The sequence below is a fragment of the Nanorana parkeri genome, unplaced genomic scaffold, assembly GCF_000935625.1.
Source record: "Nanorana parkeri isolate BGI_ZX_2015 unplaced genomic scaffold, ASM93562v1 scaffold149, whole genome shotgun sequence".
Lineage (NCBI taxonomy): Eukaryota > Metazoa > Chordata > Amphibia > Anura > Dicroglossidae > Nanorana > Nanorana parkeri.
This window is the reverse complement of record NW_017306417.1, coordinates 91,919-115,543: the sequence shown is the minus strand read 5'-3', so window position 1 is coordinate 115,543 and position 23,625 is coordinate 91,919. Positions and strand designations below refer to the sequence as shown.

Here is a 23,625-nt window from a genome sequence, read left to right as displayed (position 1 = left end):
GCTTATTGCGCATGGGCAACTGGGGCTGCACAAAGAAAAATGTCAGCATATTACCCTGACTGCCCCTGCATTCTGTTGGAAACAGAAATAAATGGCAAGTATACACCAATACTTGCATAAACGTGCATGCGTATGGACATACAACCCTGTCTGCATCCAGGGATGTACCGGCGTATGCAAATACTGTTGTATACCTGCGTATAGCCATTGATTTTTATGGGCAGCTGTATGTAGCACCTGTGGCTCCCGAGCAGAGCAATTTGCTAGAATGTTATATTGCTTGGTCCCAGGCACCAGTATGCAAGTACCCATAAGGAGGAACCCCATAAAGTGTGTTTTTGCATTTTGACAAGTAATGGTTAAAAGTAAAACAATAATGTAATTTAGTAATGCAGATATGTGCCCTGCCGACTCATATGTAGTGTCAATTTTAATGACTGGTCTGCTTTAAAAACAAAATATGAGGCTTCCATTTCATTAGGCTCACCCTGACATTTCATTTACCTGTCCCCATTATTTCTACACTTTCAGAGAATGAAGCCGAACTGCTGGATAATGTGATAATGCTCCGCTTATCACATGCATCTCAAGGTCATAGTGACTGCATTAGTTCAGCCGAGCATCACTCCATTATATCAATAGGTTTGCTGCTGGCTACAGTCACATAAGCACATGACAGTCAAGTCATTAACACACTAAAAGAAAAAAAAAAAGAATTTCCACAGATACAAACTGCAATGTAATTCGGGAACATTAAAGCTAAAAGGGAAATTCATTACTTACCAAAGCATCTGCACTCACCATCTCACTTTAGCCTAACAGTAATATTTATATAACAATTAGAAATAAATGACAGAAAACTCTTTATGAAGGGTAATGACAGAAAAAATTTCTACTTTTCAAATTCATTACTTACCAAAGCATCTGCACTCACAATCTCACTTTAGCCTAACAGTAATATTTATATAACAATTAGAAATAAATGACAGAAAACTCTTTATAAATGGGTAATGAAAGGAAAAGAAAACCCTGCTAGACGCTATTAGGACCCATTACTGAAAGGTTCCTGTTTTATTACAAGAGAAGTCCAGTGTGATGAATACACAAGGATTTCTATATTTTGGGGGGAGTAGAGTAGTGTCGGATCATCTGCTGGGTTTCCAATAGCCCCCACACACAGGGTAAAGTCTCGGCGGATAAGTTACAGTCCTCTCTAGCTACATTCTCCTTTTTCGGATCATCTAAAACAGTTTCCTAAACTATAGCTCGGGACCCAATTTGGGTGACGGATGTATTTGTGATGGGTCGCCACTTAACTTTCTGGATCATTGGCGAGTGCTAGCACACTATGATTGACAGCACTGACATGAATGGGGAGCACATGCGAGGTGAGGGTTGTAAGGTGAAGAAACCCAGCGCTATCTGGAAGGGTCTACTACTTAAATAAAAAATATATACTATTGAAGTCACAATAAGCTCAGGAGTTGAATCCTAAAAATTCATTCAAGTACCTTAAAAAGTATTATATATCCATTTATGATGTGTTAAAAAATTACGATATCATTGGGTCTTTTCTTTTGGCTTTATATGCCAATAAGTAATTTGGAATCTGTCATGAAGCTGAATGCCTTTCTCTACAGCCTCAGATGGATGCTGAGCTCTCTGACTTATGAGCTGCATACAAGTACTGAGGCTTGTAGATATTACTCACTTTAAAGCTGATTCGCTTCAGCTTTTTTGTATTTTGGTATTTTCTTTTGTGACAGATTAACATTAATAGCCAATCACTCGGCTGTAGATCCTCAAATCCTCTCTGAATTGGTGCTGACACTGTCCTTCCTTCTGGAGGGTGGCTACTTTTGTTCCCCATGGTCCCTGTGTGCGTTGTAAAATAGCCACCACTCGAAGGTCACTCAATGGACTACAATCTCATGTTTAGTTTACTAATGTGTATTGAAATTATAGTCCACCACAGGAGCGAGTTTGGAGCAGTGGCAACTTTAGGGTTGTGTGTTAGTGTACAGCTTATCTTTGCTCAAAGATTAAACTGTGTACGGAAGATTCGTTCTTGGATATTGCTTTAAAGCTAGTTATGAATCGATGAGTGCGTTTGCCATTTGTTTGAAAAGTAAGGAACAGCTCACACAACTTAGTGACTCAGAGAAGTCTCTTCTTCCTCTCCCATCATTTGGATTAGTCAGTTATACAAAAGCTGCCAACAAGCTCGTAGGAGTGCTTGACTTTATTAGAAAGCCTGGCTTGCATGGATGCAATATCTTTGATGTACCCTGCATTACATATTTATTTATCAAACAAAGAGGTTTTACAAATAAAAGGGATGCAAACAAATGTTTGTAGCAAAAAGTACAAAAAAATCCCGTTAAAAGTGCAAGTTACCGTCTAAAAGAGAGTGATATAAATGCTTCCTCTTTTCTCTTTATTATTACTTTCAGTTTTGCTAATTGCAGCAGAGCAGCTAGTATTTACTTACCAATTTCCAATCGATTCCAGGTGGAAAACATCCAATAAAAGATATTCCTGCCCTGATTTCTCAATTTCTTCTATGTGCTCAGTTATCAAAAGGTAAACATAAGCAGATTACAGCTGTAAGTACGGAGAACACAGAACAAAATGACACAGAGCAGAATAATATTGTGCGCTTTATCAATACCCTCCACAACTCAGTCAACATAAACACAGCAGACCAAGTGAATTTTGACTATAAGGATTCAAGAACTCCTCCCATTTGGCTGATATTCCGTGTGGTGCCTGGGTGCTGCAAGGACTGCTGCCTTTTCTATGGAGAAAAGAGAATTACAGAATGATCACTTTTTAATCTGTTGGGAAAAAATACTGGGTGATAATGAACACTTCTATGGGGGCCCTTGTCAGAGGTTCTTATCCTTCATTGTCCAGTTGAGCTGCAGCCTGTCTTCTGTGCAGTGTGTCTGTTCGCTCCCCTTTGGCAACTTCTTGTGACCAAACCCATAAACATCATTGTTTTGCAACTACTAGTAAAACTCCTGGCAACTTCCTGTCTCAGAGTGATGATGCAGCACCAGTTCACTATTTAACCATTAGCTTGTTAATTTCTTCTCCGCCTTTGCGTGTGTTCAGATCTACCAAGTGCTCTGCTGTTGTTCCTGTTCTCCGTGTATGACCCGACTATTGTTTCCGTTCATCCCGCTCTCAGTGTTCCCTGACCTGGTTCGGCTGACTACCTGCTTTGGCATCTGGCCACTGGCTTAGCACCAACGACGTCCTCGATTTTCTCCATTGTTTTTTGTCATTTTTGTTTACTGTCACTTTCCTATAAACTCCTTTTATGGTTAACCTGCACTTTCAGTTTCTGTCTGGTTTCTTGGTTTCCTGACAGCCCTTTTCCCAGGCCGAGAGACAGAAGAAGACGAGCCCCGTAGAAGTCAATGGGGATTTACTGCACAGGCATGGTCAGGAGAAGTAGACATTGGCTGCAGGATGTTGACAAACAACTAAGGCCGGGCTCCTCGGAATTCGGTAAGTATTGGGAGCAATGGAGTGGTGATACCGGCTTAAAGGGGCCTAAATTATAAGTGGACTTTGTTTTACAGTGCACTTATCTATTAATTTAATATTTTACCACTGACTCCTATAGGGTATTTGTATATGACTGCTGTAGGCTATCACAGGGAATGCCATAACAAAGGGTTTCAGTGAGTGTGCCAAAAGAAAGTCCATTCGCTCTATCTACAGTGCTATTTCATGGAACTTTTAATACAGTTGAACTAGCGTTCAAAGCAGAGGGCCCTTACCAATCATCAGCACTACGTGGGTCGGTTTTGCACTTTCACATGTCTTCATCTCATGCACAACATAAGAAATTTAATTCAGACACAGTGAGGCACCTCCCGAACTCTCAAGCACCCAAAAAGCCCTGAAATCCAGGGCACTCATTTATGGAATTACTGACTTGAGCCTGAAAAGTCAAGATTACTCCCGCCCCTCCCGTGTTTCTTTAATAGTCCATCAATGTGATTGGTAGCCTTAAAAGAGAACTAAAGCCAAACCTTTTTTGGCTTTAGTCCTCTTTTGGATCACAGCAGTACATTTACTAATGTACTGCTGTGACCCAAAGTCAGCATCTAGCAGCCTACTGCCGCGCTGCAGCCAGGAAAGATACAGACAATATTGCTGGGTTCCACCCCAGGATCCAGGATTGACAGCTGGCTCTGCCTCTCTAGAGTCAGCTGTGTCCACCCCTCCCCTTTTTCCATCCAATGAGTGCTGGGGGAACAGAGAGGAGAGGATGGATACCTGTGCGGGGTGGTAACTGACAGTCACCGCTCTCTGCAGGGAGAAGCCGTGAGCTAAGCAATTAGCAGTTTGTGATCACTCTCAATCTATGGTACACCTGCAGTGTACCACGCTAGCTTTAAGTTTTGGGAAGAGTACATTTTACTTTCCCAATATTTCTTCTTTGATAAACCAGCAACAAGGAGCTGGTCAAGCTTTGGCTCATTTTTTCTTAGCTAAAGTTGGGCTTTGCAACACACTGGGTTTTTGGAACTCAAAAATATCTAAAGTGCACATTTAATTTTGAATACCAGTATATAGGAGAATTTCAGATAAACCTCAAGCATATGGCAGATTTATAGCTAGGGCAAGATGTTAAGAAACCAATTATGTTAATAGCGGGGTAAACAAATTGACTGGCTACAGTACATGGGCAGCATATTTGCATAATTATGAATCCAGTAGTGAATAATCAGATCAGAGCCTTGAAAAAGCTGTATTTAGCACCAACACCCATTTTACAAGGGCAATATAAGCTCAGCAATTTTAGATTAACATTCCGGAATATTTATCATGCAGGACAATAATGAGTCTGAAAAGCAGACAATACATTTCTATTATCTCCTTCTAGCAGATGTTAAATAAGTAGAGATCTTTATCTGTAGAACAAATTTCCCAGCATCTCTTACAAGCAGGAATCCCTGTTATCCTAAAGCAGAACTGTAGATACAAATCACGTTGCGAAAAAGTGTCTTCATACGTCTTTGGTCTGGAAAAACACAAAACTGATTAAAACTTATATAAAGTTGAAAATCCAGTTATTGGTTTTAGAAGAAAGCCTTCCCAAGAGTCTTGAATCTGGAGCAGAAAATGAAAATGGTCTTGGACAAAGTCCTGCTTCTGTGGTTTCCACGCACCATTCGGACAATGCCAAAAATGTAATTGTATCCAACCCTCTCATACCCACCCCGACTCTCCTGTGCTAAACTGCACTAACCCCCCATCACTGGAGTAGAAGATAAAGAGATGACAAAAAGATACGGGAAATCAGTTAGAAAGCTAATTTCACTGTGTCTCCAGAAAGACCCGTCAAAGAGGTAAGTGGCTGATTTATGACTCAGAGATGTGTTAAAGGCGAACTATGGGGTCAGTGTTTTTCCCCATAGTTCTCCTTAGGGTAACGGGAGGACACAAACTAGCGTCCTCCCGTTACCCTAAGCTCAGTATACCGCAAGCTACAGCTCGCGGTATACTGAGACGCCGCACCTGGAGCGGATCCCGACGTAGATGACGGGATCCGCCCAGCTGCGTGAGTGACAGCTGGCTCTGCCTATCTAGAGGCAGAGCCAGCTGTACCCGCCCCCTCCCCCGTCCGTTCCGCCAGTCAGCGCTGGCAAATCGGAGCGGGGAGAGGAGAATCCAGCCCCTCCCCCTGTCACGGCAGAGAGCCGTGACAGGATCGAGAGGTGAGCGAACGCGGTATGTGTTCGCTCACCTCCCGATCTACTGAGCCGACCTGTGACAGTCTCATTGTCACAGGTCGGCTTAGAACTATGAGGTGAGTGGAAATCACTCATCTCATAGTTCTCCTTTAAATTCTCTTTAGTGTTGGCCACACTTATGCAATGACTCCCTATTGACTTGAATTGGAATGTCCGGATGTGCTTGCCAGGGCTGAAGAGCATTTTATCACAAAGGAGGCAAACACCAGAGTGGGCAGCTAATGTGATAAGGCCTTATGTAAGCAGCTAGGGAGGGGTAAATCTGTACTTTAAAGCCTCATGCATTGGCTATTAGCTGCGATGGCAAGAACATGGGGATTCATATGGCAGAAATCCTAGGTGGGTCCATAAAGATGCCTATTCAAGTGAATGATAGGCTGACAGTGACCGCACCCTGTGGCTTTCTGCATATAATCGTACATGGAACGATTACCTGCAGTTCGGCATAGATGCCTGCCCCAGGATGCAGACCAATTGAGTCTAGGGGGAAGCAGGTAATTTTTCCATGTATGGAACAGCCAAGAATCTACATTTGTGTAAAACAGGGAGAGTTAAAACCACAATTAGATTGTATTACTCTCTGTATACCTGTTGGAGGGGCTTTTCCACACTTCCTGTCCTAGAGGAAGTGAGGAGAAATCTCCTTAAAATGGGACACAAACATTAATAAAACCCTGACAGGTGTCACATCTTCTATAACTAGAAAAGAAAAGTTGAGTCTGGAGTACTACTTTATTTTTGTTTTCCTCCTGTTCACATAAAACACAGTGGCTTTTTTTTTTTTTCCAAGCAAAAAACAATGTTTAATAATAAATGTAGAACACACATAACTAATAATCAGACTCAGCTTTATCTTCTCATACACACCACTAAGGAAAGAGAGGACTCCACATGTTATTTCTAAAGCCACCACTAGTATTAGAACTTTTTGCAGATGATGTGCGAAGTGAGGCCCAGTTATTATCCATGCCAGCCATGTCAGGCCTTGGAGAAAAAAAAATTAAAAAGTATGTCAAGCCAAAAACTTGTGGTGGGAGTGGGAAATGATTAGAAACGAGGGTGACCACACTTTTATTTAAGTCTACAGCTCTGCAAACTGCCCCACCTTCTGATTTTTTTGGTCTGTCCCTGACTATTACTACACTGATACAGACCACCCTGGTTGCTCTCTCTCCAATAAGCCCACCTAAATAACTTTAGGCCCCTTTCACACGGCCACTCCAATCGGGTCAGCCTGCCAGTTTTTTAGGCGGACCCGATCGCATGCCCAATGCAAGTCTATGGGCTGCCATGTTTAAACGGGCAAGTGTCCATTTACACCAGGTTACAGCCGCCACCGGCCAGGTCCAGAAAAACAAACGGAGCACTGTTCCGTTTCACCGGACTGTATAGAGGGTAATCTGATGTAAACGGACACATGTCTGTTTACATACGATTCCCCATATGACATGGGGTACAGTAATTGCAGTTTTATTCCTCTATCGCAACATAAAGGGAAAAACTGTACGGACACGGATGTCACAGCGGTAATAACCGCTATGTACTGCTGTGATCAGGAGAGGATCCGTGCACAGATCACATGCGGATGCCGTATCACATGCGGTGTGCCAGCATTCTGCCGATTTCTAATGCAGCTGCTGTCATCTAATCATTAACTTGAATGGGTGACAGATGCCACCTGCATAAATGTGCGATAATCCTGCGATCGTGCGATTATCGCAAGAAGGCATGTGGAAGGCGTGCGACCAATTTTACTGTAAGGCCACGCGACTTTTATCTTCGGAACATGTTCGAAAACCCGCCGGGAACCGTACCATTGTCGGCAGGTGTGTGGCATGTGCCCAAACGTACACTGCCCATTCAGCATTGCGGTCATCGGAAGCCCGCCCCTCAGCGGGGCGGGGCTTGCGATTATCGCAAGTACGATGTGCCTGTCCAAGATGGGCAGATCGTATGTTTTCTTAATTACCTTACAACCATCGCAAGTCAAAAGTCTTGAGATGGTTGTAAGGTCTGTGGCCAGCATTAGGCAGATTTGGTATTCCAGCTGGAGGAATTTGCAGGTTCCTGATGCAGGAATACCAAATTGCTTCTTAACATGTGGTGTGAATGACGCCTATATGGTACAGTGACCAGTATCTCCATTTGAAGGCTGCCCAGCTGTGAGAAAATTTCTTGAGTGGGACAGTGTGCAGGTGAATCTTGATGATGAAATGTGCTTCATTAAAGAAGAATTCCAGGAAAACGTTGTTAACCCTTGCAGTGGGACTACCCCAGCACTGCAAGGGCTAAGTGCTCGTTTTTGTCTAGGTGCTAAAATAACAAAGTTATACTTGCCCAAAGCTCCAAGCTGGCTAGCTGTGACAGCGTTCCCCCCAGCCTCTCTACTCCTCCACTGCAGCTTTGGAATGCTCCTCAGCATCCTCATGTCTACACACTGTGCATAGATGTGATGATTTACGGGACCTTAGATCGCTGCAGAGGGGTACAGTGGTTGCATGGTCCGGTCTGATAAGAAGCCAGCTCAGAACATCAAGTAAGTATAATTTTTTTTTCTTAAGCTAGACAAAAATGAGCAGTTAACCCTTGCTGTGCGGGAGTAGCCCACTGCAAGGGTTAGTAATGTTTTCCCCCTGGAGTTCTTCTTAAAGGTGTTGAATTAATACCAGGCAAATAACTTGTGACTCAGCTATACAGCCTTATTGCTCTCCTATTGGAAGGATAATTTTGTGTCTCTAAGGTCTAAACACCTCCCAGTTTGGTGAGAACTGTACATTTTGGATTTCCCAGCACTTCATACCTCATGGTCACTATAAATGAAAATCTCCACAGCCAAAACACAGACAGTAATAAAAATTGGCAGGGGTCCTAACCTTTCCCTAATCAATGCAAAACAAAGAAACATATTTTATTTAAAGAAATGCTTAGTAAATTGTTATTTTAAAAAGTAATCTAAAAGCTCAAAGATGAATTCCAGGTAAAATTTGTATTAACCCTTGCAGTGGAGCTACCCCATACTGCAAGGGTTAACTGCTCATTTTGTCAAGGGCAGAAAATAACAAAGTTAAAATCACCCAAGCCGCCAAGCTGTAACAGCGCTCCCTCCAGCCTGTCTCCACCGTTGCAGAGATGGAATGTTCCTCGACATCTTCACGTCCTATGCATTGTGTATTGGACATGATGATTTACAGTACCATAGAAAGCTGCAGCGCAGGAGCAGAGAGGCTCCAGGGACCGGTCTAAGAGCAAGCCGTCTCTGTGGATCAGGTGGGTATAACTTTGTTATTGTCCTCCCTAGACAAAAATTAGCACTTAACCTTTGCACAGGGAGGAAGCGGGGGAAGCCCCACTGCAAGGGTTAATAAAAACTTTACCTGGAGTTCTGCATTAAAAGACTCACCTAAATCCATGTGCATGTGACACAACAGGTCCCAAGTCTTCTATCTTTTTCCCTGCAGGAGAGGAGTGTAATTCTTCAGGTGTCCATGTTACCTGAACACTTCCTATTGGCTGTCCAGCGGTGTCCTTCCACGTATTCAGAAGGCTGCAGCAGTATGATGAAGTCATTAAGTGGCAACCAGTTGGCGCGGGCACTGACTGCAGTACTGTATCACCAGTTGCATTACCTAGAAAAGGCTCCAGAGGGGGACACAGACACAAAAAATCTAAGCATGTTCGGAGATGGACTTAACCACTTGCCGTCCTCCCGTTGTATTACCGCAGCGCTGAATACTGAAAAATGGCCTGTATGGGAAGGGGGTTTAACACCGCGGATGTCAACTGGTTAAATTATAAAGTGATTTAAATGGCTACTATTTTAAAACGATGTTTTTTAGTTTTTTTTTAATAATTCTGAACTTTTTGTTTGCCCAACCAGCTGGCAGAGAAGCTACACAGTTATTTGTAAAACATCAAGTCAGCAATTAGCTGAGAGCTGAGAGACGTTAGTACAAAGCTTTGAAGGCCGTCTGTACAACAAGACACGATAAGGAAATGATGACACAGACTCCGAACATACCACAACAACGCCACCACTTCCTACCACGAATATATATTACTAAACACACACACACACAACGCCACTAACCTAAACTTCCCACTCACTTAGGACGTAGCTTCCCCCTTATACACATGCCAAAGCAAATCAAGCATAAAATGGCAAAACGTTGTGTATATATATATATATATCTTCAAAAAAATGTTTTAAAGTGATACTAAACTTAGGAATGAAATCTTAAAATTGCATTAAAATACCTTAATTTATGCTGACATTATCCTTCCTTCTGGAGGGGGGCTACTTTTGTTCCCCAGGGTCCCTGTGCGTGTTGTAAGGTCATTCCCGTGATAGACTACAATCTCACATTTAGCTTACTGATTGTAGTCCATTAGGGCATTGACAGCAAAGAGTTTTTGTTGTCTCTTTAATAAAAAAAATAATAAAACAAACACACACACACACACACACACAAAATTTTACAAACATGCAAACATTGATAATATCCACAGCTTAAGGGCTTGTTCACTCCATCTAACCATGCCGGAATGCACTGGATCGCATAGTGGAAGCCTTCTTGTGTTCTGGGGCAGGAGGGGGCAGGAATGCACCATTTTTGTGCCACGCCTTCTGGTGTGGGCAATCGCACTGCAGGTGGGAAGGCGTGTCTGCGGTGCCATTGACACTGCTGCCCCAGAACGCAGGGAGCCAGATAGTATGCGATCAAGGCACGGTTAGCTCCTTTGAACGCACTGGTGGTGTGAACAGGCCCTTAGGCTTTACACCTTTGTGCTGCAGTAAAGTTGCAAAATCTTGCGTACACAAACCTTAAACCTATTCTGATTGGCTGCTGGGTTACACAATTAGCAAGTCATCTGCTCTGTCTCTTGCTTTATTAAAGGGTATCCATGGTCAAAAACTAAAAATAAATATGTATTTGTATATAGGATGTCTATCCCACTTCTCATAACCACATCAATCTAGAAGTTTGTAAACTTAGTTATTGATGATGCCCATAGGATGTACTTCCTCAATGCCCTGGCACAATTTCGCTCAGCCCTGTGAATATGCACAACTCTCACAGAGCCTGCCTTCTGAACTACAACTCAACATCTGAACAAGGTAACATTATTATTGCTTGCCAGAAGCAATGCATGATGCATATGTAGTCTTGAGAAATCGAGATTACATCACATCAAGCAGCAGGGAAAGAGATGCAAAGCACACTGAAGCACAAATCGAGGAAGTTGATGGAAGTGATGGGCAGACGGAAGGCAGCACTCACTACATAAAAGGGAAAGTAAGCTTTGATTGTATTATCAAAAACAACTCTAGTATGAATCCCTATTACAATGCTGATGTTATAACAGGAAAGTGTATGCTGGGACTTTACATCTCCTTAAGTCTGACAGACACAGTACCGGTATTATATTCCTCGTGCCTCGACAGCGACTTCCTTGTATTGATTAGTAGTGCCTGTGAACAGGTCTGCTGTGCCTTGACAAGACCATCTCGTTTAATGAGCAGGACTCGGGCTAATTAGTCTATAGGTCACATTACCAGCTAATGAGAGACAGCTAACATTTGCCATACAGTGTACTATTACAATTCACTGTAGGGGAAAAAAACCTCTTAAATGTCACCTGTCCTAGAAGAGAGTGCACACTGCCATGTTTGATCTCTGCTTCTGCAAATGCTAGTTGCCTGGCTGTCATGCTGATCCAAATGGCTTCAAATCTTTCTGGGCCACTGACCTCAAATAAATATACAACAAGAATAGTTAAAGCTCCTGACCTGCAAATAAGCTCAAAATCAGTCATTTAAAAAGCAGTGAAGTCATATGGATCAGCATGAAAGTCAGGCAGCTACAGTGACCAACCACGACCATCCAAATACTTCTACCATTACAGGTTTGTAACATGACAATACAATAGTATTCTATTTGTTCATCTTATTATCCCCTTTGGCCAAAGATCTTACTGATTTATTGTAGCATTTGAGCCAACAAAAAAAAAAAGAATTGACACTTCAAGGTGTGTCGGATTCTCCTTATTAGTGTAGCCCCACCTCCGACCTCTAAAGTTCACATAGATTTTGCTGATTGGGATTAGATCTACTTCTAAAGGTACCCACACACCTTACGATAATCGTACGATAATCGTAAGGTGTGTGGACCTCTACTACTGTAAGGTCGCACGACTTTTAACTTACGGACATGTTCGAAAATCGTACGATGTTCGGCGGGTTTGTGGCATGTTCCGTCGATAAAAGCCGTACGGGCCGGTGTGCGCAAGCGCACACTGCCCGTTCGGCATTGCGGTCATCGGAAGCCCGCCCCTCAGGGGGCTTGCGATCATCGCAAGTACGATCTGCCTATGCAAGATAGGCAGATCGTACGTTTTTTTAAGTACCTTACAACCATCGCAAGACAAAAGTCTTGCGATGGTTGTAAGGTGTGTGCCCAGCCTTACTGTCGTTTTACATAATATAGTAGTAAATGTGCTTAAATAAAAAGCAACATAAAGTGAACAGTGGCAATTGTAAAAAAAAACTTTGTGAAGTAATGTTCAAACTCTTCACACTACAGCGTTGTGCTAAATGTGCGGGATCTCCCAGGTCCTCCCACTACAGCCAAGGGTGATGAAATGACATTGCTCCTGGCAAAAATAAAAGCACAGTGGGGATGTTACACGCGCGGCTGCCTGGGGAAGGAGCAAGCACAGTGGCCACCAGTCCGACAATCAGGATATAAGGGACACAATGCCCTTATTTAGGATCCAAGCAGTCATTTTGCAGTGCCTGGAGCATTACATTTACAATGAATACCAGATCTGCTAAAAGGTAAGAAATAACCTTTGTTAAGCTGCCCATACACCTGACCATTATTGTACAATAATCGCGGGTGATCCCGCGATCGTACGATAATTGTAAGGTGTATGGCCGTATTTACTGTAAGGTCGTACGACTTTCGTATTACGAGCACGCTAGAAAACCCGCCGAAAACCGTACGATTGGTTGGCAGCTCGATCGCAAGACCAAAACCGCACGGCCTGAGGTTCGCAAGCGCACACTGCCTGCTCACCATTGCAATCATCTGTAAGCCCTCCCCTCAGCGGGGAGGACTTGCGATGATCGCAAGTACCATCTACCTGTCGAAGATGGGCAGGTTGTACGAACTTTTAATCACCTTACAACCATCGCTTAACGAAAGTCGTGCGATGGTTGTAAGGGGTATGGCCACCTTAAGGCCTTGTTCACACCAAGCGCGTTCCAGGAGCAGAGCAGTTACAGACCGGATCAAAACTGCGTCCAATGTATTCCAATGGTATTTTGGGCTCTAGTTCACAGCGCAGCGTTCAGTTCCAGAGCATGTAAAAAAACTGCAGCAACCCCTGTTTTACCTGCTCTGGAACGCATGCAAACGCATCAAAAATGCATGGAAACGCCCTGGAACGCACTGAAAGCCCATTCTAAACCTTTTTTTAAAATCAAAAACGCGGCAAAAATGCGGCACAACCCACTGCACTGCGTGTGCAGAAACTCATACAGATCTGGTCTGCATTTGGTGTGAACAAGGCCTTAAGCTGCCCACACACCTTACAATTTATCTGCAGATTTTCTATGGTCAGATGGAAAAGGTGCAACAGATTCCTCTATCTATGCTAAACTGTGTGGATGGAGTAATCTCCACCTGGGCCAATCTGTTGCACTTTTTCCATCTGACCACAGAAAATCTGCAGATAAATTGTAAGGTGTGTGGGCACCTTAAGCATGTATAAAAACGTCTGCCCGCAGTGCATCTTCCAGCTTTTTCACCTTGTGCTGGATAATGCGAACAGGAATCTGCTGCTAGATAATGCGAACAGGAACAACCGAACAGGATAGGTTGTTTACATTTCTGGAGTTCTTTAATTAGGCAGCACCTGGTGACAGGTATCCTTTAAATGCTCAACTCTCATGCTTACCTGGAATGTGCCTTTAACCACATTTTGTAAAGAATGACAGATTGGTGACGTCTACTATACATAGAATGGAATATTACAAACCATTAGGTAATGTAATCCACAGAAAGGGAAAGCCAGCACAATACTAAATCTTTGCAATTGTGTGCTGAATTGTGAATAACCTGCAATAGACATAAAAGGTCCTCGTCTCCTACCGTCTTCTCCACATGCACATATCAGATTACATAAGCAGCCGAGTACGGCATTCAAATACATAACGTCTATATACTACTACACTATATACAAAGGGCCAGCTAAATATAGCCGTCTCTGCATCTGGCCTATCAGTCTTCAGGGGATAGAACCAGGAACACAAGAAGCAATACTTGCAAATAAATGTGAGTAATGTGCCACATAAATGCTAAATCCACATGTTACTGTGCGCGCGTCTGCAAAATGGTTAAAGTGGAACTCCGTGCTGGAGAAAACATTACCCTTGCAGTGGGGCCCCCTCCGCACTGCAAGGATTAAAGGAGAACTATGAGGGGAGTGCTTTTCACTCCCTCATAGTTCTAGCCGACCTGTGACAATGAGACTGGTCACAGGTCGGCTCAGTAGATCGGGAAGTGAGCGAACACATATCGGCGCACCGGACTGGTGGCACATCTCCTTTCAATGTCCAGTCGCAGACTGGGGGACGGGGCAAGACCTGTAAGGCTCCATTCACACATGAGCGGTTTGAAAACAATGCATTCCAGTGTGCATTGTTCAGACTATTGTGGCGTCCTCGCAGTACGAAGTGTCCCGCAAAATAGTCTGAGCGCGATTTTAGGGGTGGAGTCTGCACCTTTGCAGCTAGAGTAAAAGCCGCAAACTCGCGGAATCCGCTGGTATGTAAAAAAAAATGCCAGTTTTCGTGCTGCGCGGTTTTTCACATGGAAAATCACATCGAAAACGCAAACGTCATTTGTGAATGGAGCCTAAGTGCTACTGAACTGCAGCAAAGACAACTCAGGTCTCCTGCACTGCAAAACAGAGCTGTATAACAGAGCTGTGCAAATCTCAGGACTGGATGAAGAGAAATACAAATCTTGTGCTAGGTAAGGTATTTGCTCCTGCATCTTTTGCTCCTCCATATGTATTTTCCTGGAATTCAGCATTTAGACAGAAAATTTACATCCACAAAAAATGTCCTCCCATATAATCAGAATAAGGCCATGTAAAGACCAATGACAATGTGGAAAGTGAGGTAACCTACGGCAACAAGATTTAATTTTATTAATCAGCTCCAAGCTTAATTATAAGTGGTTATTGAACGCGATCATTGTCCTCTACACTGACATACTAATTATTCCTGTAGTTTATTGCAGAAAAGTCTATTTTACTGCAGGTCACTGTGACAAGGTTTTCTCCCCAGCCTATGCATCATTACTTGGCACTTTATCCGGCACACTCTGCAGGGAGACACCTACAATGATGTAACTGGCAATACATTGCTATGAGTGATGTACTATAGGGTAAGGGGAGCACATATAGAGGATTTTCACAGTTATCTTCAATAAACCCCCCAGTTTCGCATGTTGAAAGGGTTAAAGGGACAGTCAGCAGCCAATCAGCAGAAAGCTGCTTATCATCAAGAAGTCAGCTTGTAAATACTACAGCAATCCCAAATCTGTGGTTTCCCTTATCGTCGTGCTCACATCCTAAATTCAGCAAAAAGTATTCAAATGCCATCACTTTGGCGCTGCAAGTCCAAGATAGCATAATACAGTACTAGCTGGCCATTCCTTTGAAGTCCTCATTCACATGTTTTTTTTAACCCCTTCCCCAGGGCCGGATTTCCCACAAGGCCAACAGAGGCCTGGCCTCGGGACAGCAGGGAGTAGAGGGGCAGCAGGGGTTTGGAATTTCTATCTCCCGACGACCGGGACATGCAGTTCCGGGCGGGTAGTTGTTTTGTAAATTTAGCCCTGCTTTGGGCAAGCAGAGCTAAATGTACAGCGGGAAACCTGCGCTTGTTTTGTACAAGTGATCTCGGCGATGTCGCTGAGATCACTTGTATGCAGCCTGCATACAGGGGGCGCACTAAGGAACCTGGCGTTGGGGCAGCAGAGAGAGTAAATCCGGCCGTGCCCCTCCCATCCTAACTGCTCACCTAAAATGTAAAGAACAGGCAAATAAAACCCACAAAAAGTACCCTTGCAGCGGGGCTACCTATGCAATGCAAAGAGCTAAGTGCTTGTTTTGTCCAGGGGGCTCAAACAAAGCTGTATCACTCACCTGAAACTCGGTCCCATCAGCTCCCTACGGGCTGCTAGACTGGTCCCCACAGCCTCTTTTCCCCTGATTTCGAGTGGTCTAAGGACCGCTGACGCCCTCATGTCTAAAGCAGGTCCATCAAGATGAGAATTGAGCATTGACCGCTGCGTGACTAGAGATCAGGCGAGTGTATCTGCTTTATTGGGGCTCCCTAGACAAAATGAGCACTCAAACCTTCCATTGTTGGGGTAGCCCCACTGCAAGGGTACGTTTGCTCTATACCCAGAGTACTCCTTTAATATAGCAGCCGCTAATGCTTGTAAGCGTGCCGCAGCAAATTGTAAACAGCATGGTGCTGCTTGCAAAAGGCGACCATTGCAATCGGACAGCAACCACCTGGGCATGCGGTTATGCAATACAATGCAATGTGATATTGCAATAGGAGATCCCTATTGGGATTGTTTAAAAAATGGGCCGCCTCCTGAGAGCTGGGCAGCCCTCTGAAATGCCATCCACCACCCATCTGAACGAAGCTCCCTCTATTTTTTAAAACACGGTTGCTATGCAGAAGGCACACAGTACCCTTAACAACCAATAAACAAATGGTGGAACGCACAGTGGTGGGAGGGCATTGAAGGGGCAGGACGTGCCGCACTGACATTTACACAATCTCACACTCCCTGCCCTTCATAGGAATGAATGAAATGTCACTTTGACAGTTCAATATAGTTGTTTAAAAAAAAAAAGCGCCTGTCTGTAACAACGCAAGGCATCGCCTCCCCTTCACAGCGCCGGTACACAACTGTCGGTGGCTGACTGATCATTTTAGCATGCGGCAGGTGTGAGCTGGCCCCAATACAGCAAGGCCTCCTTATAATGGGTGAACTCTGTGAATGGACTCCCACCATCCAAGTCACAAAAATATCAAGTCGGTGACTGATGGGGCCCATTGCCATCCATCCAGACCCAGTTCTGAGTGGACTTCCCATGAGGCATATGGGCTGCAGCTTGTAGAAGAGCAGAGCGAGGTTAAACAGATTACAATGAGAGTGCCGTTCCCGATGTCAGAAAAGAAAAAAAAAAAACGATCGCAGGGAAAGGTTTAATCTGCTTGATAGAGAAAATGTTTCTCTCCCGGGCGGCCGGGAGCCGCTATCTAATAGCGGGAGACTCCCGGAGCTTCCGGGAGAGTTGAGATGTCTGTGAGACCCAAAAATGAAAATATTATACATTGCAGCTTGCCGGTCCTTAGATGTGGCGGCTGCATTAGTGTTCACTTTCCAGGCAACGAATACGTTCAGCAAGTACAGAAAATGCCTGTTGGTCTTGCCAGAAATACGGAGTCCTTGTCACTTACTGTGAGCTTAAAGGATAAGTGCGCTTTAAAATAAAGTGCAGTTATCCTTTAGGCCTTGTTCACACACAGGCGACGACGTTTCAGTGCGGATTCCATGCGGGGTTTTTTTAGTGCGCATTTTTCCTCATGGTTTACCCCCCTTTTTTGCACATATACACAAACTCGCAAAAGGCGCGCAAAAAGTGCAACAATTGCAACGTGCCTTTTCAAGCGTTTTTTATTGAATCTATGGCGACAAATTGTTCTGATCTGACCAAAACAAAAGCTCAGGTATTTTTTCCAGCTGCGGGCGTTTTTCTACGTGCAACAACATGCTTGCTTGCGAACAGGTGCTATAGAGGTGAATAGGATTTCCTGTTTTGAGCGGTTCAGAGCGCAACAAAAGCCATGTGTCAACGGGCCTTAAGCCCTTTAAGGGGGTTTAGTCACCGCTCCCCTCATCCCCGTGCACAAATGAATACTCCCCGAGTTCTTACGGGCCCGGCCTCTGGTGATTGTTTACATCCTTCATGTAGGAGTGGACATCTCCTTCTCCTGCCCGCACCTGCGCAGTACATCCCCACGGACTTTTATTGGGCTCCTGTATGTCCGTCTTCAGGTGCCCATACACTGCACGATTAACGTATGTGTGAACGGAGACGTGCGACCGTTTCTACTGTACGGTCGCACGTCTTCTGTCGAACCAGCATGTTCGAAAACCAGCCGGAAATCGTACGATTCTCGGCTGGTTAGAACGGTGCTCGGAAGATAAATGCTGAACGGGCCGGTGTGCGCACGCGCACACTACCCGTTCAGCATTGCGGTCATCGGAAGCCCGCCCCTCAGGAGGGCGGGCTTGCGATGATCGAGAGTGCGATCTGCCTGTCCAAGATAGGCAGATCGTACGTTTTTTTAATCCCTTTACAACCATCGCAAGACTAAAGTCTTGCGATGGTTGTAGAGTGTATGGCCACCTTTCTAGCCAGGAAAAGAGCCCCATAGAAGTCAATGGGGATGTACAGTGGAGGCGCGGGCAGGAGGAGGAGACGTACGCCACAGGATGTAAACAATTGAGGCCGGGTCTGTCAGAACTCAATAAAGTAAAATTCAAAAGCTGCTTAAGGTTTGCTGAAAGCGTTCACAATGCTTTATAAAAGCTCCCTGTACACATTGGGGGGAATTCATAAGAACTGGAGCAGACAGATTCTGGAGAAGTTGCCCATAGCAACCAATCAGCTTCTCTTTTCACTCTGTTCAGTTAAGCTTTGATAATGAAACAGAGAAGCTTACTGGTTGCCATGGGCAACCGCTCCAGATTCTGTCTGCTCTAGTTTTTATGAACTCCCCACATTGCTCTTAAAGGATAACTATGGGGTTAAGGCTTTTCCCCATAGTTCTCCTTTGGGTAACGGGAGGACACAAACTAGCGGTATACTGAGACGCCGCAGCTGAAAGGGATCCCGACAATTATGTCTGGATCCACCCAGCTGCGTGAGTGACAGCTGGCTCTGCCTATCTAGAGGCAGAGCCAGCTGTACCCGCCCCCTCCCCCGTCCGTTCCGCCAGTCAGCGCTGGCGGATCGGAGCGGGGAGGGGGGAATTCAGCCCCTCCCCTGTCACGGCAGAGAGACGTGACAGGATCGAGAGGTGAGCGAACGCCGGTATGTGTTCGCTCACCTCCCGATCTACTGAGCCGACCTGTGACAGTCTCATTGTCACAGGTCGGCTAGAACTATGAGGTGAGTGAAAAGCGATTTGAACTTTATTTCCAGACCCGCGTCTTCTTTCTTCGCTCATTGGGCAGCCACTGTTAATGAAACTCCCACACATGCACAATGGCGCTATATGATTCCGCCACTGAACTGAGCTCTCAGTATCTGTACACATAGGCCGTGGTTAAGTCAGCGCATACGCTTTAAAAAATTGCTATGAAAAAGACAACTAGTGTAAGATTGCTGCATTCAGCTGGACTAGGAGCGTCTCACAATGTACATTACAAGCTGCAGCACGTTAGATAGAGCCCGTCTCATTTCCTTGAGGACATCCAGCATCATCTAGCACTGCTAGATGCAGGGTGCCGTAATGTTTTCAGGAAGCTATGTACAGCACCCTGCTGGCTCCTCCCACCACCAATGATCTGCCTACATTACACAGAGAAGAACAGAGACCCAGTGATGGCATCGCTGGGTCAAAAAAAAAAGTATGTAATGAAAACGGAATAGTTTTAGTTAAAAATGTAATTAGCATATTAATGGGGGAGGGGCAAAATTAAAGTTCACTTCTAATTTAAAGTGTATCTCTTTTTTAGTTTTGGATAGCGTGGGTAGGAGCAGACCCTCTGTCAGTTTTTATTGCTGTCTGTGTCCCCATTGGGGAGACTCACCCTATTTGTACTGGTGACTATAGTCATTGAGAGAGAAAGTGAGAGGAAATCCAAAATGTTGTCCCCAGAACAAGAGGTAAGGGGAAATCTTCCAATGGGGACATCTGTTCTAGACACAACTCTCTAAGGCAGCAAAACATGTATTTGAGGGATTTCCTCTAACTTTTTGTTGCATCTCTAGGACAGGAAGTAAAGGGACTCTCCCCCACTCATACACATACAGCATCTCTAGGACAGGAAGTAAAGGGATTCTCCCCCACTGATACACAGACAGCATCTCTAGGACAGGAAGTAAAGGGACTCTCCCCCCACTCATACACAGACAGCATCTCTAGGACAGGAAGTAAAGGGGACTCCCGCCAAGTGTTATACAGACAGCATCTCTGGTACAGGAAGAAAAGGGACTCTCCCCCAAGTGGTGCACAGACAGCATCTCTAGGAAAGGAAGTAAATTGACTCTCCCCAAGTGGTACACAGACAGCATCTCTAGGACAAGAAGTAAAGGGGGAGACTCTCCACCAAATGGTACACAGACAACATCTCTAGGACAGGAAGTAAAGGGGACTCTCCACCATTCATTGGGCAGCCACTGTTAATGAAACTCCCACACATGCACAATGGCGCTATATGATTCCGCCACTGAACTGAGCTCTCAGTATCTGTACACATAGGCCGTGGTTAAGTCAGCGCATACGCTTTAAAAAATTGCTATGAAAAAGACAACTAGTGTAAGATTGCTGCATTCAGCTGGACTAGGAGCGTCTCACAATGTACATTACAAGCTGCAGCACGTTAGATAGAGCCCGTCTCATTTCCTTGAGGACATCCAGCATCATCTAGCACTGCTAGATGCAGGGTGCCGTAATGTTTTCAGGAAGCTATGTACAGCACCCTGCTGGCTCCTCCCACCACCAATGATCTGCCTACATTACACAGAGAAGAACAGAGACCCAGTGATGGCATCGCTGGGTCAAAAAAAAAAGTATGTAATGAAAACGGAATAGTTTTAGTTAAAAATGTAATTAGCATATTAATGGGGGAGGGGCAAAATTAAAGTTCACTTCTAATTTAAAGTGTATCTCTTTTTTAGTTTTGGATAGCGTGGGTAGGAGCAGACCCTCTGTCAGTTTTTATTGCTGTCTGTGTCCCCATTGGGGAGACTCACCCTATTTGTACTGGTGACTATAGTCATTGAGAGAGAAAGTGAGAGGAAATCCAAAATGTTGTCCCCAGAACAAGAGGTAAGGGGAAATCTTCCAATGGGGACATCTGTTCTAGACACAACTCTCTAAGGCAGCAAAACATGTATTTGAGGGATTTCCTCTAACTTTTTGTTGCATCTCTAGGACAGGAAGTAAAGGGACTCTCCCCCACTCATACACAGACAGCATCTCTAGGACAGGAAGTAAAGGGACTCTCCCCCACTCATACACATACAGCATCTCTAGGACAGGAAGTAAAGGGATTCTCCCCCACTGATACACAGACAGCATCTCTAGGACAGGAAGTAAAGGGACTCTCCCCCCACTCATACACAGACAGCATCTCTAGGACAGGAAGTAAAGGGGACTCCCGCCAAGTGTTATACAGACAGCATCTCTGGTACAGGAAGAAAAGGGACTCTCCCCCAAGTGGTGCACAGACAGCATCTCTAGGAAAGGAAGTAAATTGACTCTCCCCAAGTGGTACACAGACAGCATCTCTAGGACAAGAAGTAAAGGGGGAGACTCTCCACCAAATGGTACACAGACAACATCTCTAGGACAGGAAGTAAAGGGGACTCTCCACCAAATGGTACACAGACAACATCTCTAGGACAGGAAGTAAAGGGACTCTCGCCCAAATGGTACACAGACAGCATCTCTAGGATAGGAAGTAAAGGGACTCTTCCCCAAGTGGTACACAGACAGCATCTCTAGGACAGGAAGTAAAGGGGACTCTCCCCCAAGTGGTACACAGACAGCATCTCTAGGCCTGGAAGTAAAGGGGACTCTCCCCCCAAATGGTACACAAGCAGCATCTCTAAGACAGGAAGTAAAGGGGACTCTCCACCAAATGGCCCCCCCCCCCCCCTCCCCCCCAAATGGTACACAAGCAGTATCTCTAGGACAGGAAGTAAAAGGGACTCTCCACCAAATGGTACACAGACAACATCTCTAGGACAGGAAGGAAGGGCCTCTCCACCAAATGGTACACAGACAACATCTCTAGGACAGGAAGTAAAGGGGACTCTCCACCAAATGGTACACAGACAGCATCTCTAGGGCAGGAAGTAAAGGGGACTCTCCGTCCAAATGGTACACAAGCAGCATCTCTAGGACAGGAAGTAAAGGGGACTATCCATCCAAATGGTACACAGACAGCATCTCTAGCACAGGAAGTAAAGGGACTCTTCCCCAAGTGGTACACAGACAACATCTCTAGGACAGGAAGTAAATGGACTCTCCCCCCAAATGGTACACACACAGCATCTCTAGGACAGGAAGTAAAGGGACTCCCCCCCCCTTCCCAAGTGGTACAAAGACAGCAAATAACATTGACAGGGGTTTTAATGGTAAACTATGGGCACAGAAAACTTAAATTATATATATTTCTCAGTCATCACAAAGAATAAAAATCCACTTTGTGTGCCCCAAATCCTTCATGTCTAACATTGTACAGTAGCAGTGATTAATGTGCACAGAGCAGAGCTGTGGGAGGGGCTCAGCAGGCGCCACCCACTATAGGCTGCCCGCAGAAAACTACAGGAGGGGGCGGAGACAAGACCAGCCACCCTGCTTAAGCAGAAAGGGCAGCAGTGACCGGTCTTTAGTACAGGAAGGTAAAGTGTCACACAGGATCTAAAAGAAATACACAAAGCACATGAAGATTCCGAGACGAATACACGTGACTCTCGTATTTACACAATACAAGCTCATCTCGGAGTTCAGCTTTACCCCTTCTATACTCTATCCTAAATGAAGTAAAACTTTTTGGGCTACATGTACACCATGGAACCGGGAGGAGGGGCTAGAAATGGGACAGGTAAAGGTGCGAGAGGTGGAAAAGGAAGCACCAGCAGACCAATGGGGGCGAGCGGTTGGGCTCAATGTTCTGTCTTCTTCATCCTTGAGGGCAGATGAATGTCCTTTAGTGATGGACACGGCAGGATCAGGACACACGCAGCCAGATCCGGGACTGGTAATGCACACAGCTGGGTGTAGTAGGTGTGATCTTAAAGGGACACACACACACAGTGACAGCAGAAAAGTCTACTGCTGCTGCAAGGTGATGCAATGCTCGGTGAACTTTCCCCCGCTGGTCGGAGGAGATGGGGATTTGTAATGTGCAGCATCACCGCAGTGACAGCTGTGCTGGGGGAGAGCTTTGCAGCAGCAGGAGAGGGAGGAGGAGGGGATGGAGGATGCCGGTAGGCCCCATGTCCTGCTACCTGAGTGTCTGACAGCCTGACATACGAAGCTGCTATAAGGTGGGAGTTGGGGGGGGGATTAATGGCACTGACCGATCACCTCCTGGAGTTCGTAGCTCTCCCTGCAGATGGGCCACCCGATCTGCTGCTGGCTGTGTACCGGGGACTCCGTCTGCTCTGCCATGGTGCTGAGGAGGGCGATGCTGCGGCTGCTACTGCTGCTGGCCACCTCTGCTGCGGACTGCCACTTGCAGCGGGCTCGGTGACAGGCAGGCGGCACCGGAGAGAGGAGAGGGCAGGCAAGGGGAGGCGCAGCCGGAGCTTCCTCCTGTGTGACAGCAGCCGGGGAAAGAGGTGGCGCTTCCTGAGCCACGGCTGATGATGCACACAGCGCTCGGAGACCTGGGCACCGGAGGAGGGAGGTCACATCCGACCTGTGCACCGGACGGGGGGTCACATCAGACCAGAGGGGGGGTCACATCCGACCTGTGCACCGGACGGGGGGTCACATCAGACCAGAGGGGGG

General features: G+C 45.4%; 1 protein-coding gene across 2 annotated transcripts in view; it reads right to left on the bottom strand.

Moving 5' to 3' along the window:
• STK39 (serine/threonine kinase 39) overlaps window positions 1-23,487 on the bottom strand; it is a 245,451-nt gene extending 221,964 nt beyond the window's left edge. For both annotated transcript variants that reach the window (XM_018554245.1, XM_018554244.1), the window contains exon 1: window positions 23,193-23,487. In XM_018554245.1, coding sequence (XP_018409747.1) covers window positions 23,193-23,283 — 91 coding nt within the window. In that variant the 5' untranslated portion in view covers window positions 23,284-23,487. The remainder of the gene's footprint in view (window positions 1-23,192) is intronic.
• Between the last annotated feature and the right edge of the window lie 138 nt (window positions 23,488-23,625).